The sequence below is a fragment of the Marmota monax genome, unplaced genomic scaffold, assembly GCF_021218885.2.
Source record: "Marmota monax isolate L192 unplaced genomic scaffold, Marmota_monax_Labrador192_F-V1.1 WCK01_AAM20220418_F8-fsc00244, whole genome shotgun sequence".
NCBI classification, from domain to species: domain Eukaryota; kingdom Metazoa; phylum Chordata; class Mammalia; order Rodentia; family Sciuridae; genus Marmota; species Marmota monax.
Window position 1 is genome coordinate 122,707 of NW_026692962.1, and position 19,684 is coordinate 142,390.

The 19,684-nt window shown below is 35.8% G+C and overlaps 1 protein-coding gene across 2 annotated transcripts in view; it reads right to left on the reverse strand.

Moving 5' to 3' along the window:
* Positions 1–19,684, reverse strand: part of Sass6 (SAS-6 centriolar assembly protein) — a 47,252-nt gene that overhangs the window by 9,835 nt on the left and 17,733 nt on the right. For both annotated transcript variants that reach the window (XM_046452305.2, XM_046452306.2), the window contains exons 9-14: positions 19,141–19,335; positions 18,948–19,037; positions 18,694–18,873; positions 18,183–18,264; positions 17,408–17,544; positions 14,807–14,935 (exon numbers count right to left, since the gene is read on the reverse strand). In XM_046452305.2, coding sequence (XP_046308261.2) covers positions 14,807–14,935; positions 17,408–17,544; positions 18,183–18,264; positions 18,694–18,873; positions 18,948–19,037; positions 19,141–19,335 — 813 coding nt within the window. The remainder of the gene's footprint in view (positions 1–14,806; positions 14,936–17,407; positions 17,545–18,182; positions 18,265–18,693; positions 18,874–18,947; positions 19,038–19,140; positions 19,336–19,684) is intronic.

Here is a 19,684-nt window from a genome sequence, read left to right on the forward strand (position 1 = left end):
AGGGATGCCCTCTTTCACCACTTCTATTCAATATAGTTCTCGAAACACTGGCCAGAGCAATTAGACAGACGAAAGAAATTAAAGGCATAAAAATAGGAAAGGAAGAACTTAAATTATCACTATTTGCAGATGACATGATTCTATACCTAGAAGACCCAAAAGGGTCTACAAAAAAACTACTAGAACTAATAAATGAATTCAGCAAAGTGGCAGGATATAAAATCAACACGCATAAATCAAAGGCATTTCTGTATAACAGCGACAAAACTTCTGAAACGGAAATGAGGAAAAACACTCCATTCACAATATCCTCAAAAAAAAAAAAAAAAATACTTGGGAATCAACCTAACAAAAGAAGTGAAAGATTTATACAATGAAAACTACAAAACCCTAAAAAGAGAAGTAGAAGAAGATCTTAGAAGATGGAAAAATATACCCTGTTCATGGATAGGCAGAACTAACATCATCAAAATGGCGATATTACCAAAAGTTCTCTATAGGTTTAATGCAATGCCAATCAAAATCCCAACAGCATTTCTTGTAGAAATAGATAAAGCAATCATGCAATTCATATGGAAAAATAAAAGACCCAGAATAGCAAAAGCAATTCTAAGCAAGAAGAATGAATCAGGCGGTATAGCGATACCAGATTTAAAACTATATTACAGAGCAATAGTAACAAAAACAGCATGGTACTGGTACCAAAACAGGCGGGTGGACCAATGGTACAGAATAGAGGACACAGAGACTAATCCACAAAGCTACAACTATCTTATATTTGATAAAGGAGCTAAAAGCATGCAATGGAGGAAGGATAGCATCTTCAACAAATGGTGTTGGGAAAACTGGAAATCCATATGCAACAAAATGAAACTGAATCCCCTCCTCTCGCCATGCACAAAAGTTAACTCAAAGTGGATCAAGGAGCTAGATATCAAATCAGAGACTCTGCGTCTGATAGAAGAAAAAGTTGGCTCCGATCTACATATTGTGGGGTCGGGCTCCAAATTCCTTAATAGGACACCCATAGCACAAAAGTTAATAACAAGAATCAACAAATGGGACTTACTTAAACTGAAAAGTTTTCTCTCAGCAAGAGAAACAATAAGAGAGGTAAATAGGGAGCCTACATCCTGGGAACAAATTTTTAATCCTCACACTTCAGATAGAGCCCTAATATCCAGAGTATACAAAGAACTCAAAAAATTAAACAATAAGAAAACAAATAACCCAATCAACAAATGGGCCAAAGACCTGAACAGACACTTCTCAGAGGAGGACATACAATCAATCAACAAGTACATGAAAAAATGCTCACCATCTCTAGCAGTCAGAGAAATGCAAATCAAAACCACCCTAAGATACCATCTCACTCCAGTAAGATTGGCAGCCATTATGAAGTCAAACAACAAGTGCTGGCGAGGATGTGGGGAAAAGGGTACTCTTGTACATTGCTGGTGGGACTGCAAAGTGGTGCGGCCAATTTGGAAAGCAGTATGGAGATTCCTGGGAAAGCTGGGAATGGAACCACCATTTGACCCAGCTATTGCCCTTCTTGGACTATTCCCTGAAGACCTTAAAAGAGCGTACTACAGGGATACTGCCACATCGATGTTCATAGCAGCACAATTCACAATTGCTAGACTGTGGAACCAACCCAGATGCCCTTCAATAGATGAATGGATAAAAAAAAATGTGGCATTTATACACCATGGAGTATTATGCAGCACTAAAAAATGACAAAATCATGGAATTTGCAGGGAAATGGATGGCACTAGAGCAGATTATGCTTAGTGAAGCTAGCCAATCCCTAAAAAACAAATACCAAATGTCTTCTTTGATATAATGAGAGCAACTAAGAACAGAGCAGGGAAGAAGAGCAGGAAGAAAAGATTAACATTAAACAGATACAGGAGGTGGGAGGGAAAGGGAGAGAAAAGGGAAATTGCATGGTAATGGAGGGAGACCCTCATTGTTATACAAAATTACATATAAGAGGGGAATGGGAAAATAAACAAGGAGAGAAATGAATTACAGTAGATGGGGTAGATAGAGAAGATGGGAGGGGAGGGGAGGGGGGATAGTAGATGATAGGAAAGGTAGGAGAATACAACAGTTACTAATAGGGCATTATGTAAAAATGTGGATGTGTAACCGATGTGATTCTGCAATCTGTATTTGGGGTAAAATTGGGAGTTCATAACCAACTTGAATCTAATTATGAAATATGATATGTCAAGAGCTTTGTAATGTTTTGAACAACCAATAAAAAAAAAACTGAAACAAGTTCTATACAGAGATGAGTGATTATACTTTTTCCCTGATAAATCTAGACCATAAAAATACAAGCATTTGTTGTTGTTGTTGTTGTTGTTGTTGTTGTTGTGGCTATCAGCATTCAGAAAAAGATAATCAGTTTTTCCTACATTAATCCACACTTAACAGCATTACAAAAAGACAGGATTTTTTTTAAAAAGACAGATTCTAACATTTCCTATAGAACAATAAATATGTAATAAGAGGGAAAGGATTAAAAAAGGGAACCCAATAGTAATAGATCACACAGCTTCTAGCCACCAACCATAAACTAAAGAACTTAACAAAATAGATGAAAAGAATATTTTCTCATAGACAAACAGTGCTGTGATCTCTGAGTAAAGAATGATCCCTAAAATTGACCCAGCTTTTTAACTTTCCTGGTACAAATGGAGAAGAAGAATAACTGCTAAACTCCGGAGACCAATATCATGAGTTTAGTCGGCTACACAGCTGGAGGTTACAAGACAGAATTCTACTGAAAAGAGCTATACCTAGAATGAGCTCTGGGAATCTGCCAGGGGTTTGCTTGAATCTGCTGAGGATAAGGCTCATGCACAGGGTAAAATTCCACAAGGCTGCCTGCTATGGTTTGAATCTTAATGTTTATTTTTTTAGTTTTCGGCAGACACAACATCTTTGTTTTTGTACGTGATGCTGAGGATTGAACCCGGGCCGCATGCATGCCAGGCGAGCGCGCTACCGCTTGAGCCACATCCCCATCCCTGAATATTTGTATTTGTATTTCTGTTCCTCACTTTTAAAATTTAGCATGATGTCCTCCAGTTCTAACAATTTTCTGCAGATAACTGAATTTGTTGTTGTTTTTTTTGGTGCCGGGGATTAAATGCAGGGGCACTTGACCACTGAGCCACATCCCCAGCCCTATTTTGTATTTTATGGGAGACAGGGTCTCAATGAGTTGCTTAGGCCCTCACTTTTGCTGAGGCTGGCCTTGAACTCGAGATTCTCCTGTCTCAGCCTCCCAAGCCTCTGGGATTACAGGTGTGCACCACTGTGCCTGGCTGATTTCATTCTTCTTGATAGCACTTGCAAAAGAAAAGATTAGTAAACTTTAGGACACAATTATTAGAAGCTATAAAATTAAGCAAATAAAAATGAAATTAAGGGGCAATTTCAATGGGATATCATGTGATCAACCATGTATAACCACAGTACCAAAACAAGAGAGAACAGGAAAAAATAAATAAAAAAGGAATAATGACTAGAATTCCCTAAACTTATAAAAATTATAAACCTACCAACTGAAAAACTTCAAAATATTCTAGGTGAATAATAACATATATGGGCTGGGTGTACCCAGCCACGGAGGCAGCTACCTTCAGGTGCTCCAAACCCACCCTTCAAGCCACTTCAGCTATGCAAGTGGACAGAAGTGAGCTGTTCCCCAAGCCTTGGTGACTGATTCTGGTCACCAGCGCTTGGGTCAGGAGCGAAGCACCGTGTGCGTGCACACCTGTGAGCAGCAGGATGTGCGGTGGCCTTGCTGGGTGAAGCCCTGGCAGAAGCACAGGTCTTTTTCCCAAGGCAAGTCATAGCCTGTGGCCATTCCTAGCCTGGGCAAGCCTGGCCTGCAGACCCCTCGTCACCTGTCACCACAGAGCCCCTAGACTCTTGGATTAGAAGAGACCCAAGGGTCTCGGCACCAGGGTCTCACCTACTTGCAGTTTGGGGCTCCTTGCTGTTCCCCAGGCAGTGTTTGGCCCTGGTTCAGCTCCTCTGCAGCGGAGATCCTCATCACACAACATGACCACAGATCCTGACCAATGTGGTAGCCACTGACCCAGGGTGGCCCTTGGGAACAGCATGTAAGGAGTCCTGGGCCATATACCATTGGATGGGGTCACAAATAGACCCTTTACAGCCTCCCTCCCCCGCCCCCATGGATCTATGATCCGCACACTGGCACCTCAGCCCTGCAGAGCAGCTGCCTGCAGCCCAGGGTAACGACACAAGTGCAGTTGGGTGCAGCTCCACTGTTGCTGAACTTTAAGGCGTCTTAAGTTAGTACACCAAGAAGTAGGTAGGCAGCAATAAAGACCCACAAGGTACAAAGAAGGGACAAATGGTTTTAAAAATCAAGGTTGACAGATCAAGAACAGCTCTTGGTTTCCTGGCAGCCAAGTTAGAAAGGGAAATGTGAAGAAGACCTCACTGTCTGTGGAAACCGGTGTTGGGCCCACTCTTGACTTCAACACCAACATTCCCCTGTCACCTGCTGGAGAAGGGCTCTTTTCTTTCTAAGCCTGTGATCACAGAGTACCAATCTCCACACCACCTCTGGCAGAATGTGCAGAGGGAGATGATCAAGAGATCAGCTGGGACCAAGAAGCTTCCTTGATGCTACTCACAGGTGGCACTCTCTGATGAGACTCCAGGAGGGACCGGTGTGAGTGTCAAGATTGAGCTGTGATGGGCTGGTGCTGTAGCTCAATGGTAGAGCACTTGCCTCGCACATGTGAGGCACTGGGTTCAATCCTCAGCACCACATAAAAATATTTTTAAAAATTTAAAAATAAAAATAATAATAATAATAGGTTCAATCCCCAGCACCACACACACACAAACACACACACAAAAAAATAATAATATACATGTACTACACCAAGACACATCATAATTGTTAAAAATCAATTAAAAAATCTTAAAAGCATTTAGAGACAAAAAAAAATATTCTTTATAGAAAAATGTGATAAAGATGACTCCTGGCACCTTGCCAGGAGTTTTCCACCCAAGCAACAATGGAATAACCTATTTAAAATGCAGAAAAGAAAAAAGAAACTTTTTTCCGAACTAGTATTCAATATTCTGAGAAAATGAAGCAAAAAAAAAGATATTCTGAGACAAAAATAGGAAGAATTAATTACCCGCAGACCTGCACTGTAAGAAATATTAAAGATCAAAGCCTACACTATAGAGCATCCTCAGCAAAATATTCCAGGAGGAGGAAATGAAAAACAACAATGAAAATCAGCAAAAGGGAGGAACTACACTAAAGGAAAAGCCAATCAAAGGAGAAACCAAGTCAAGTTTAAAACCAAAAATAAACCAAAATGTCCGGAAATACAAATCATATTTCAATAATAACCCTGAATGTGAATAGCCTAAACTCATCAATCAAAAAACAGACTGACAGATTGGATTAAAAAAATAAAAAGACCCAACAATATGTTGCCTTCAAGAGAATCATTTCACAGGAAGACATCCACACACTGAAGGTGAAAGGATGGGAAAAAAATATACCACTCACATGGACCATATAAACAAGCAGGGGTTTCCATCCTCATATCAGATAAAGTGGACTTCAAACCAAAGCTAGTGAAAACGGATAAAGAAGGACATTTCATACTGCTTAAGGGAACATACATCAACAATACATAACAATCATAAATATCTATGCCCCACACAATGGGGCATCTATGTATGCCAAACAAACTCTTCTCAAATACAAGAACAAAAAAGACACAACACAATAATACTGGGTGACTTCAATATACCTCTCTCATCACTGGATAGATCTTCCAAACAAAAACTAAACAAAGAAACTATAAAACTCAATAATACAATCAATAACTTGGACATAACCAACATGTATAGATTATTCCATCCATCAAAGAGTGAATAATATACTTTCTTCTCAGCAGCACACATGGATCCTTCTCCAAAATATATCATATGTTATGCCACAAAGCAAGCCTTAGCTAATAGAAAAAAATAGAGATACTACCCTACATTCTAACGGACCATATGGAATAAAATTAGAAATCAATGATAAAAATAAAGAGAGAGGTTACTCCAGTACCTGAAGACTAAACTGTTAGGTGCAGAACAGGCTGAACTATGTTATCTGCAGGGCAGGCTGAACAAATGTTAGCTGCAGGATGGCCCACACACACAAACCCCCCTCTGTCTGGTCCTTTATCACCTGTTTGCATCAAAGGTGAACGTTCAACTCCCACTCAAGGCTGAACACTCAACCCCCCCCTTGTGCCAACAAGGCAGCTTGCAGACTCAGAGACCCCCGTTAGATTTGAGCTATAAAAACTCCCTCCTGCTGGGCCCCTCTCTCTCTTGCTCTCTTGTTCTCTTGCTCTGTCTCTCTCTCTTGATTTCTCTGTCTCCCTTGCACGCATGCTCTTCTCTCTCTCTCTCTCTCTCTCTCTCTCTCTCTCTCTCTCTCTCTCTCTCCTCCTCTGTTGCACTGCTGCAAAAAGATCTCTTGGTCGCTCTGAGTATTGTAGTCACTTTCCTTTCATAAACAATATGCTATTGAACGAACAATGGATTGTAAAAGACATCAAAAAGGAGATTAAAAAATACTTAGAGGTAAACCATAACTCCAATACAACTTATCAAAATCTCTGGAACACTATGAAAGCAGTGCTAAGAGGAAAGTTCATTGCATTAAGCTCATTCATTAAAAAAAGAAAAAAAATCAACAAATAAGCAACCTGACATTACATCTCAAAGCTCTATAAAAAGAACAAACCAACCCCAAAAGTAGTAGAAGACAGGAAATAATTAAAATCAGGGTGGAAATCAATGAAATTGAAACAAAAGATACAATTCAAAAAATTGACAAAACAAAAAGCTGGTTCTTTGAAAAAAATAAATAAAATTGACAAACTCTTAGTCATCCCGACAAAAAGGAGAGAGAAAACTCAAATTTGTGATGAAAACTAAAATTGTGAAGAAAAGGAAATATCACAACAAACACTACTAAAATACAGAAGATAATTAGAAACTGTTTTGAAAATCTATACTCTGGTAAAAGAGAAAACCTCGAAGATACTAGCAAATTTCTAGAGGCATATGATCAACCCAGACTGAATCAAGAGGACATACACAATTTAAACAGATCGATTTCAAGCAAGGAAATAGAAGACACCATCAAAAGTCTACCAAGAAAAGCCTGGGACTAGATGGATTCACAGCTGAGTTCGATAAAACCTGCAAAGAATTAATACCAATACTCCTCAAATTATTTCATGAAATAGAAAAGATAGGAACCCTTCCAAATTCATCCTACGAAGCTAGTATCATCCTGATACCAAAACAAGGCAGAGATACATGAGGGAAAGAAAGTTTCAGACCAATATTCCTGTTGAACATTGATGCAAAAATTCTCAATAAAATTCTGGCAAATCACAAACAAAAACATATTTTAAAAAATAGTGCACCATGACCAAATGGGGTTCATTCCAGTGATGCAAGGTTGGTTCAACATACAGAAATCAATAAATATAATTCTTAACATCAATAGACTTAAGATAGGATTATATCGATTGATGCAGAGAAAGCATTTGACAAAATATAGCATCCTTTCATGTTCAAAACACTAGAAAAACTAGGGATAGTAGGAACATACCTCAACATTGTAAAAGCTTTCTATGCTAAACCCAAGGCCAACATCATTCTAAATGGAGAAAAATTGGAAGCATTCCCTCTAAAAACTGAAAGACAGGGATGCCCTCTTTCACCACTTCTATTCAACAAAGTCCTTGAAATTCTAGCCACAGCAATTAGACGAAAGAAATTAAAGGGATACAAATAGGAAAAGAAGGCCTCAAATTATCATTATTTGCTGACGACATGAGTCTATCTTTAGAGGATCCAAAGAACTCCACCAGAAAACTTCTAGAATTAATGAATTCAGCAAAGTAACAGGATATAAAATCAATACCCATAATCAATTGCATTTCTATACATTGAGTGATGAATCCTTTGAAAGAGAAATTAGAAAATCTACCCCACTTGCAATAGCCTCATAAAATACTTGGGAATTAACAAGACGTGAAAAACCTCTACAATGAAAACTACAGAACACTAAAGAAAGAAACTGAAGAATACTTTAGAAGATGGAAAGATCTCCCATACTCTTGGATAGGCAAAATTAATATTGCCAAAATGGCTATACTATCCAAAGAGCTATACAAATTCAGTGTGATTCCAATTAAAATCCCATCATCATTCCTTATAGAAATAGAATAAATAATCATGAAAGTCATTAGGAAAACCAAGAGACCCAAAATAGCCAAAGCAATCCTTAGCAAGAAGAGTGAAGCAGGAGGAATCATAATACCAGATCTTAAACTATTCTAAAAAGCTACAGTAACAAAATTAGCATGGTATTGGCACCAAAATAGACATGTAGATCAATGGTACATAAAAGAAGACACAGAGACAAACCCACATAAATACAGTTACCTCATACTAGACAAAGGCGCCAAAAACATACATTGGAGAAAGGATAGCATCTTCAACAAAAGACACTGGGAGAACTGGAAATCCAAATGCAGTAAAATGAAAATAAATCCCTATCTCTCACCATGCACAAAACTCAACTCAAAGTGGATCAAGGACCTAGAAATTAGACCAGAGACCCTGCGCCTAATAGAGGAAAAAGTAGGCCCAAATCTTCCTCACATCGAATTAGGCCCCGACTTCCTTAACAAGACTCTTAAAATACAAGAAATAAAATCAAGAATTAATGAGTGGGATGGTTTCAAACTAAAAAGCTTCTTCTCAGCAAAAGAAACAATCTGTGAGGTGAAGAGAGAGCCTACATCCTGGGAGCAAATTTTTGCCACAGGCAGGTCAGATAGAGCACTAATCTTCAGAATATATAAAGAACTTAGAACACTTAACACCAAAAAAACAAACAACCCAATCAATAAATGGGCTAAGTTGCTGAACAGACACTTCTCAGAAGAAGATATACTTTCGATCAACAAATATATGAAAAAATGTTCAACATCTCTAGTAATTAAAGAAATGCAAATCAAAACTACTCTAAGATTTCATCTCATGCCAAAGTGGCAGTTCTTAAGAATACAGACAACAATAAATATTTGCCAGGATGTAGGGGGAAAGGGCATACATGGAATCACACACATTGCTGGTGGGACTGCAAATTGATACAACCAACCTGGAAAGCACTATCGAGATTCCTTAGAAAACTTGGAATGGAACTACCATTTGACCTAGCTATCCCACTCTCAAACGACTTAAAAAACAGCATACTTCAGGGACACAGCCACATCAATGTTTATAGTAGCAAAATTCACAATAGCTAAACTGTGGAACCAACCTAGATGCCCTTCAATAGGTTAACAGATAAAGATTCTGTGGTATATATACAATGGAATATTACTCAGCATTAAAAGAGAATAAAATTATGGCATTTTCAAGTAAAAGATAGAGTTGGAGAATATCATACTAAGTAAAGTAAGCCAATCCCAAAAAACCAAATGCCAAATGTTTTCTCTTAGAAGTAGATGGTGATCCATAATGTGTGTGTTGGGGGGCGGGGGGGGGGGGACACAAGAGAAAAATGGAGGAGCTTTGATGAGGCAAAGGAGAAGGAGGGATGAGAAGGGGGCATGGGGGCAGGAAAGTTGGTGAAATGAGATGCACATAATTACCCTAGGTACATATATGACTGCACATAATGTGTAACGCTATATGATATACAACCAGAGAAATGAAAAGTTGTAGTGTAATTGTGTACAATGAATCAAAATGCATTCTGTTATATATACCTAATTAAAATGAATAAATTAATTAAATAACGAAAGGAATGTTAAAGATCTATAACATAAGAGATCTTTGAGTATTGAAGAGAAAAGAAAATAAAAGCAAATGAAAACGCAGAGCTACATAAAAACTCTATACAAAGACTGTATAAGTGGAGGGGACAGAGCTTAGTGGTAGAGTACTTACCTAACATGAATTAGGTCCTAGGTTCAATCTCTAGTACAAGGGGGAAAAAAGGTCATATGGGTAACATATGTACAAGTAAACCAAGAAGACTTTTCTTCATTGGTTTAATTTCTTTGAAAGAAATTGAGCTGGGTGCTGTGGTGCATGCCTGTAATTCAAGTTACTCGGGAGGCTGAAGGAGCAGTGAAAGTTTGAGGCCAGCCTTGATATTCAATAAGACCCTGTCTCAAAATAAAAAATAAAAAGGGTGGGGGATGTCAGTCAGTGGTAATCACCCCCAGATTAAAGAAAAGAGAAAGCAAAAACAAAATTGAGATTCACAACAAATGGAGAAGTAAAATTTTAGGACAACAGCATAAGCAGAAGGTTGGAAAAGAGAAAATGCAATTACTGTAAAGTTCTTGTTTTATATGGCAAATAGTATATTATTTAAAGGTAGATTATGGTAAGTTAAAAATGTATGTTGAAAACTAAGCAAACAGAAAGAAAATAAAACAAGGTCAACAGTAGATAGAAAATGAAAAAAAATAAAATGCAAATTGGAAAGAGGGCAGCAAAAGTAGGAAAGGGAAACAAGAAATATATGGGACATGTAGAAAACAAATAGCAACATGACAAGACATCATTATATAAAGTAAAATTTAAATTGTCTAAGAATCAGAATGGATAAAAATATAGGAGGCAATTATTGATTATCTAAAAGAAATCCAACTTAAATATAAAGACCCAAACTGGTAAAAGTACACAAAATGTTACTTCATCTAGATAATAACCTTTAGAAAGAGTACACTATTACTATCAAGGTAGATTCTTCTTTCCACTCTGAGTCACGAAAAAGAGACCTCCTAAGGGTCAAGGACAGTGAGGAAAATCTCATTCTTTTCTGTTTTCTCTTGCCCCAGTCGGAAGCAAAAACAACGTAGGTAACGGAAACAGTAGCAGAGTCTGGGCAGACACCTGAAACTCTGAAGGAGGGGAAATCTGATCAAAGGTGTTGAGGTAGCTAGCATACACCTGTAATCCCAGCAACCTGGGAGGCTGAGGCAAGAGGATCACCAAGTTCAAAGCCAATCTCAGAACTTGGTGAGACCCTGTCTCAAAATTAAAACATAAAAAGGGCTAGGGATGTGGCTCAGTGGTTAAGTGCCTCTAGGTTCAATGTTCAATCCCCGTACCAAAATAAAAAGGTACTGTGGTTTCATGAGCTTAAAATAAATCCTCTTACTTTTTTTCTGCTTTTACTTTCAACTGCCTGGAATTAGACATAGATACAAATGCAGAAATGAATGACAGAGGTCAGTCATAGAAACTTAGAGAGACCCTGTCTCAAAATAAAAATTGGAAAAGAAAGGGGATATAGCTCGGTGGTAAAGCACTCCTAGGTTCAATCCCCAGGAAAGACAAGAAAAAGAAAAGCAAGAAGAAAAATGAAAAGGGAAGCCACAGACCAAGAGAAAATACTTACAAATAATACACCTGATAAAGAACATGTGTCCAGAATATATAAAGAAGGTGTAACTAAATAAAAAGGCAAACACGCTTGTTTAAAAATGGACAGGAGATTCTAAAGAAATTTCTCCAAAATAGTTACTCAAATCAAATGAACACATGAAAGGATATTCAATTTCATTAACTTTTAGGCAAATAAAAATTAAAGTCACAATGATATATTTCTATGCAACTACTAGAATGACTAAAATTAAACAACTGAGCATACCAAATATGGGAAGGATACAAAAAAAATCCTGAACTCTCAGATTGTTGGTAGTAAGAGTAAAATCACTTTGGAAAAGTTTGGTAGCTTCTTAAAAATCAAACATACAGGGGCTGGCGTCGTGGCTTAGTGACAGAGCACTTGCTTTGCTCATGTGAGGCACTGGGTTTGATCCTCAGCACCATATAAAAATAAATAAACAAACAACAACAAAAAAAACTTCACATACCATAAGCCATGCCATTGCTGGGTTTTTCTTTCTTTCTTTCTTTCTTTCTTTCTTTCTTTTTTTTTTTAAAGAGAGACAGAGAGAGAGAATTTTTTAATGTTTATTTTTTTAGTTTTCGGCGGACACAACATCTTTGTTTGTATGTGGTGCTGAGGATCAAACCCGGGCCGCATGCATGCATGCCAGGCGAGAGCACTACCGCTTGAGCCACATCCCCAGCCCCCTGGGTTTTTATTTCTAACAAACATAAAAGACTATAAACAAGTGTTCATGGCAGCTTCATTTATAATCCCAAAACTGAAAACACCACAAACATCCATCCATCAACTGATGAATGGATAAACTGTGGTATATCCATATCAAGGAATACCACCTGGCAATTAAACAAAATGAAGTACATTCATAAACTCTGAAACCTGGATGACTCTCAAACATATTACACTAATTGAAAGAGACACTAAAAACCAAATACAAAAAAACAAAAACCCTACAAATTATAAGATTCTATTCACATGGGGAAAAAAAGGCAATTTTTTAGAAATAGAAAGCATATTAGTAGATGCCCAGAGCTGGGGGTGAAAGTGTGGATTAATTGCAAACAGACCCAAAGTAACCCTCTAGGATAATGTCAATGTTCTAAAACAGTACTGAATTGTTTCATAATTCTATAAACAGACTTACATTACTGAACTGCATCTTACATGAGAAACCTACATGGTATGTAAACTATACCTTTAAAAAAGCTTTTTTAAAAATGAAGCATATGAAGAAAATAAACAGACAAACCAAAAATTGGGAAATAGTTAATACATAAAAGCAAGAACAGACTAGTTTCCAGAATATGTAAAGACTACCTACAAAGTCAATTTATAAATGTTAAACATCCCAAGTGGAAAATGAACAAAAGAAATGAACCAGAATTTTATAGAGTAGGAAACAACCCATAAACATGTAAAAACAACTTCCTCACTTTAATAATCAGGGAAATGTTAATATCACAATAAGATTTTATTTGTTACCATAGAGGCAAATATGCTTTCAACCCAGTTACTTCTAAGAATCAATCCTACAAATCTGTTTGTGCAAGGCCACAAATACATATGTACAAAGACAGTACTGGAGAGTAATATATGAATATATAGACTGAAACAGCAGCTCAGGAGGCTGAGGCAGGAGGATCATGAGTTCAAAGACAGTATCAGCAACTTAGTGAGGTCATAAGCAACTCAGTGAGACTGTGTATCTACATAAAACACACACAAAAAAAAGGTTGGGGATGTGGCTCGACATCCAACTAGGCAACTGTCTATTTTCATTTGAAAATATTTTCCTGGAAAGTTGTTTAAAATTTTAAAAAATAAAATAAAAGTCAACTGTGAACTCAATCATAATTCTCAAGTAAAAATAATCCCAAGATGCAACCACACTTGAATACACTGATATTTATTATAGAAACGGCAGTATTCCTTAGAATACACATATCTACATATCTAATTCACCTTAAAAAGCAATGCAAGAAGAGCCAATTATCTAAATACATAATAGTAGTCTAAGCATAAAAACTCAGGTTTAATTCCTATTTCATAGAGAATTCTTAATAGCTCCAAATGATAACCAATAAAGCTATGGCTAAGAAGACATAAAAGCCTAAACAACAGTCAACTTTTTAGAGCAACCCAGGTAATTTGATAGAATCTATAATATCAGTTTGAATATTCTAAACGTATTTTTTTTATACTGGGAATTGAGTCCAGAGCCTTACAAATGCTAGGCAAGCACTGAGCTGTATCTCCAACCCTTTTTAATTTTATTTTGACATAGTCTCATCAAGTTGTCCAGGCTGTTCTACAACTTGCAATCCCCCTGCATTAGCCTCTAGAGTAGTTGGGATTATAGGTGTGTACTACCTCTCTGGGCTCGACTCCTAAGTTCTACAAAATATTCCTGTCATATATGATTTAGGAAAAAAATTAATTTGGACCTGAAGTTAGAAATGAAAATAAAATAAGTGACTAATCTGGTCAGATTAAATTATCATGAAAATAAAATAAAATAATATATATGAAAACAATATATAAATCTAAGACATTAGTTAATCATGTCGTATGACATCCTAAAACAAAGATAAAGAACTACTCAAGTTGGCAGAAAAAAGCTTTAGCAAATAAATAAAGGGTTGGAAGGATTGCTCATCATATACTATTTGAGATAATTTTGCTAGACTACAGAATTTGCTATAAGCCTGCCCTATGAACTCTTAAATTCTAGCAATAGAATCCAGAAATCTTACCACATCCAACATACCAGTAGTATGAGGTCAATAATCCTACTTAGGCTTATAAATTTAAGTAGAAAAATGAATAAAAATAGAAAGATTGAGTAGGTAGTAAGTTTCAGCAGAATTTAACAGATTGATGTAATTTAAAGAGCCAAATTACAGTGGGTTCAAAAAATATACAATGCATTCCTAAGTACATGTATGAAGACACAAATGGTGTGACTCTACTTTGTGTACAACCAGAGGTATAAAAAATTGTGCTCTATATGTGTAATATGAATTGAAATGCATTCTGCTGTCATATATAACAAATTAAAATTAAAAAATAAAAAAACCCATATATATATATATTTCTGGTAATAATACATATTAGTTATTTAGTAATATATTCATCTAATACATTACTTAATTCGCAAATAACCAAACAGTAAGTGAACTTTTAAAAAGGTGAAAGAATTATATGCAAATAAGTTCCTGTTATTTTTGTAAAAAAAAAAAAAAGTAAAGTATTAGTTAATTTGGCTACCTTTGGTCCTGAAACTGGGTGGATGGTATTTTTGGTAGATAACAGATGAGGAAAAGTATTCTGGAATGCAAATGCAGAGGAGACAGGATAAGGAATCCCACAGCTTGGGTAAGTCAGCCTACTATCAACCTAAAAATAAAAACAAGAAAATGATTAAAGATAACAAATAATTCCAAATAGTTTCTCTTATCCAGGAGGCATTACTGTCTGCTAATTAATAGTTAAGAGTACTGTCTTGGGCTGGGGTTGTAGCTCAGTTGGTAGAGCGTTTGCCTTACATGTGTGAGGCACTGGGTTCAATCCTTAGCACCACATAAAAACAAATAAATAAAATAAAGGTATGTCTGTCTACAACTAAAAAAATATTAAAAAAAAAAAAAGAGTGCTATCTCTGAGGCCAATTTTTTTATGACACCATAAAACTCTGCTTCAAACTAAATTAAAACAAAAATCCTACTGGCCAGGCACAGTTGCACATGCCTAAAAATCTCAGCAACTGGAAAGACTAAGGAGGATTGCACGTTTGGGGCCAGCCTCAGCAACTTAGTGAGACCCTCAGCAACTTAATGGACCATCCGGGGATATAGCCCAGTGGTAAAGCGTCCCTGAGTTAAATACCCAGTATCCCCATCATTAAATCCCCACCCCCATCATTCCCCCACAAAAAATAAACCACTGAGTTGAACTATCTTGGATCACTCCAGGTTTCCTGACATGGAAGGTATTAAGAAGGACAGTGAGTCATAAATCAATAGCCCCAATCAGGGATAAAATAATAATTTGCTTCCAAACTGAGTAAAAACAAGATTAATATCCTTAAATAGGGTTAACTGAGGCAATTACTTACTTTCCATTAATCTTCTATATGGTAGCATCACCATTAAACAACAGACACGAGAAAAAAGCTAATTTTTTAAAAGGTCACTTGAAACACAAATCTTGAGAAGCAACTGTGTAGCTCTGTGGGAGAGCATTAACTTAGCATGCTTGAGGCCCTGGGTTCAATTCCATGCAACACACAATAAAAATACTAATCAAAAAGCAACTGTGTACACCAGTGGCTGTACAACATAAACATCCTTCTCACAGTTATTTATCTTCAGTCATTCAGGTTAAGCCTATGAATTTTTTTCAAGTTTGTAATTCAGGTCCAGGTACTTCCTTATGCGCCATTTCCCAATTTAACAGCAATCCTTTTTCTGTTTTAGACGCTAAGTACAATTTATCAGAGTAGATTAAAAATTCAAATAGGTGCCAGGTACAGTGGTACACGCTTGTAATCCCAGCAGCTTGGGAGGCTGAGTCACAAGGATTGGGAAAATGCCAGCCTCAGCAAAAGCGAGACACTAAACAACCCTGTCCCTAAATAAAATACAAAATAGGGCTGTGGTTGTGGCTCAGTGGTACCAAACAATAATAATAATAAATAAAATTCAAATGCTTATTTGAATTTTATGTTTTATGTTTTCTGCCAATGCCCTCCAGTCAGAGAGCACCAGAAAAACACCCAAAGGTATAAAAACTATATTTATAAATTAACTCCTTGAAACGAAGGAAACTGCAGACCTTTAGGAACCATAGGGAGTTTTAGTAACAGTGTGCTAAAAAGGATTTATTTATTGGATCCAGGCACATTGGGCAATTTAAGTGAAAGTTTAGGAAAGTGGAAATTTGCTATGGATTCAATGCTATTAGGAAGTAAGGAAAAATGTATGACTGGATACCTAAATAAATCCCACCTAATAAAGGAGGGGGAATGCGTGATGGCTAAAGCTATAACTGGTTCAAAAAGTAACAGTCATCCATGTTAGCCAGGACTCAACGATGCTTGACCATCTTTGTGGTTTAGCAATGTAGACATTTTAATCTATGTAGACATGATTTACAAAGTATTCTCATTTTGTCTTGATTCATTATGTGTATAGAGTGACCTTGTCTGATGTTGATATTCTGTGAAATTGTGTTCAACAGGAGAGCCTAAGGATTACTTATGAGTATTAGGCAAGTTTCTAGTAGCACCAAGACCTAGCCACATGATAATACTGAGACACCTTTTGTATATAAAGAGCTGCTTTTCTTATTCTCCCCTCTTATTCCTTGCCCAGAAAAAGCAAATGACCCAATTCTGGAAACTAGAAAGCTTATATCTCAAGAGTTTATTCTAGCCTCTAGAGCTGATAACAGAACCTTCTTTTCTCATCCCTGCCCCCACTTTTTTCTTTTGCAGCTAGAATTCAGTTGAGTTTTTTTTCATTGTAGTTGCACACTTGAGCCCAAACCCTGAATTTTTTTCTTCTTAAAGTCATCTAAATGTTTTGAGGGTGTGTCCATGTATACATGTTTTAAAGTTTTTAGCATATCTGGCATTACTTTGGTATGTTCAAAAGTGATTGCTATACCCAGTGAAATCTTACAAAGAAGTGTGCCCTTGAAATACAGCCTCTTTGTTAAGAGCAAGTATGCCTATGTCCCACTTCCAAGGGCAGCTTATGCTGTTCTTCAAGTAGGACTTCAGACTGTATTAGTACCAGTATCTTAAGTCACAGAGACTTCCTAACAAACTGGGAATACTTCTGTTCAGGAAAGTCACTAATACCTTACCACATTCAGGTTAGGAGAAATTCCACTTCTGATTGTGTTGTTGCTGGAATGTGCAGGAGGAGTGGTAGAAGGTCCCAACACATCTTGCTTTCTTACTAGCTGATTTTCATTTAGTTCTTTATTTAACCATGTGATTACTTAGAAAACAAAAAAGTAAAAAAAACTTTTGACAGTTTTTAGTTTTCTAATCATTTTAAATGTTTAAATACCTTAAGCTTTTTAAGTTTTTACAACTGACATCACAGTTGAACAACACTGGTTCATCTAAACTTTTACAATTAGATTCTTATTTTATTCTCTTACTCTAAGAAGCACATATTTCTGCTCCTCTATATTAAGAGGTTTTGCTTCTAAAATGGTATCTTACAGTTTTATTAAAGTTCACAATTTTATGTATGATATCCGGTTCTACCAACTGAGAAAATGCTAATGAAAAAAAAATCTTATAATTCAAATAATTCATGTTACCACTATTAGGTTAACAGCAATTTTTTAAAAAAAAGTAGTGAGGAATCTAAACAATAAATTACAGGCAATATTTTCAACACCATTAGTTTTGGGTCACTGACACATAATACAGTTTTTGTTTTAACAATAATTGTTTTATAGGCACCAGAGAACATAATTTACTACAGCAAAGACATAAGCTTTATTTAAAGTAGAAATTTTCATATAAAGCAAAATCTGAATTTACCTATATTTTAATAAATTCAAATAAAATTTCTAGCTTAAGAATAAAACAAAACTCATTTACATAAAAATATAATATACTTACACTTTTCATTATTTTTTAAAAGCTGTTTGCTTTCCTCAAGTTTTTGAACTGTAGCCTCTAATTGTTCTTGTAATTTGCATACCTGAAACGCCAATCCTCATAGTAAGTCAAACAAAATAAAGGTTAAAATAAAAATTGAAGAAACTATTACTAAACTAAGTGATTACTACTAGTACTATTAAATGAGAATAAAGGAATTAGCTCAACTATGTGATCAAATATTTAGGTGTATGTGTGTATATACATAAACTCACACACATAATGACAACTACCCATATATTCTGATCATAAATGAGCAATTAAGATATCTGAGTTATGATAACTAACTTTTCAAACTGAAATAGGTTATTAACATCTGTTGAATGTAGATGTGTTTTTATGTTTAAGAAAAATAAATGAAATAAGGCCAAAGCCCATTCTCTACTATAACAAAACAGAAATTTTAAAAATAGTATCTGAAGAAGTTTACTATACTTTGTAAACAAAATAGTAACAAAAAAATATTAATTACCTCTTGCTCCTTAACTCGAAGAGACTGTCCAACATCTTGTAGTTCCTTTTGTTCCTTTTGTAATTTTTCCTCCTTCTCAGCCAAGAGTTTTTCTTGCTGAACAGTAACTGTATTCTTCAGTTTCAATTTGCCCATTAGGGTTTTCAAATCCCCCTGTAACTTCTTGATAATTTCATTTGCCTGTAAAAGAGCTCCATATGTAAATCTCTACAATCCAATAAACTATCAACATTCTATTATTTTTTAAAACAAACCTTCAGAAGTTCTGCTGATAATGATTTTATCGTAGTTTCAAGTTTTCCCAGTTGTACCTGATTCTTCTCACCACTTTCTTCTAAAGCCACCTGATTTTTTTTTAAAGACATGAATAATTAGGGCATTTATGTTTCTTGATAAAGCATCACTCTAAATGTGCTCATCAATTTCTTTAGAAAAAAATTTAAAGACCTTTTGTTCCTGGATTGTATCAAATGCTTCTTTTGTTCTTAAAACAAGTTGATCTTTATCCTTGATTTCTTGTTCTAAAACTGCCACTTTTGTTTGTAGCTGATTAATATGCTTTTCTTTCTCATGGCATTCAGCATCTAATGTAGAATTCTCTCTTTGCAAAGAGAGGACTTCTTGCTTAGTTCGTTGCAGCTCCTTAGGGTAGAAAAACAGAAATTACACATTATGACAAAAAGGAAACTGGCTAGTCTGGTAATAATTATGTTTTAATTAAGACATTGAAAATATCAAAAATGTACTTAATAATTTTAAAATTCTAATAGATATTTTCTTTAAAAGACATAAAAATCTCCAATGGTATGTATGAATTATATGATTATAATAAAATACATGAGTAATTCTATAATATCAAAGTAAAAAAAAAATCCCAATTTATAAATAAATTACTACAACTTTTAAAAACATTTAACAAGAGTATTGTGATATCTTCCCAACTCGTTTTAAAAGTAGCCACAGGTGACAGCTATGAGTTAGTATTTTTCTC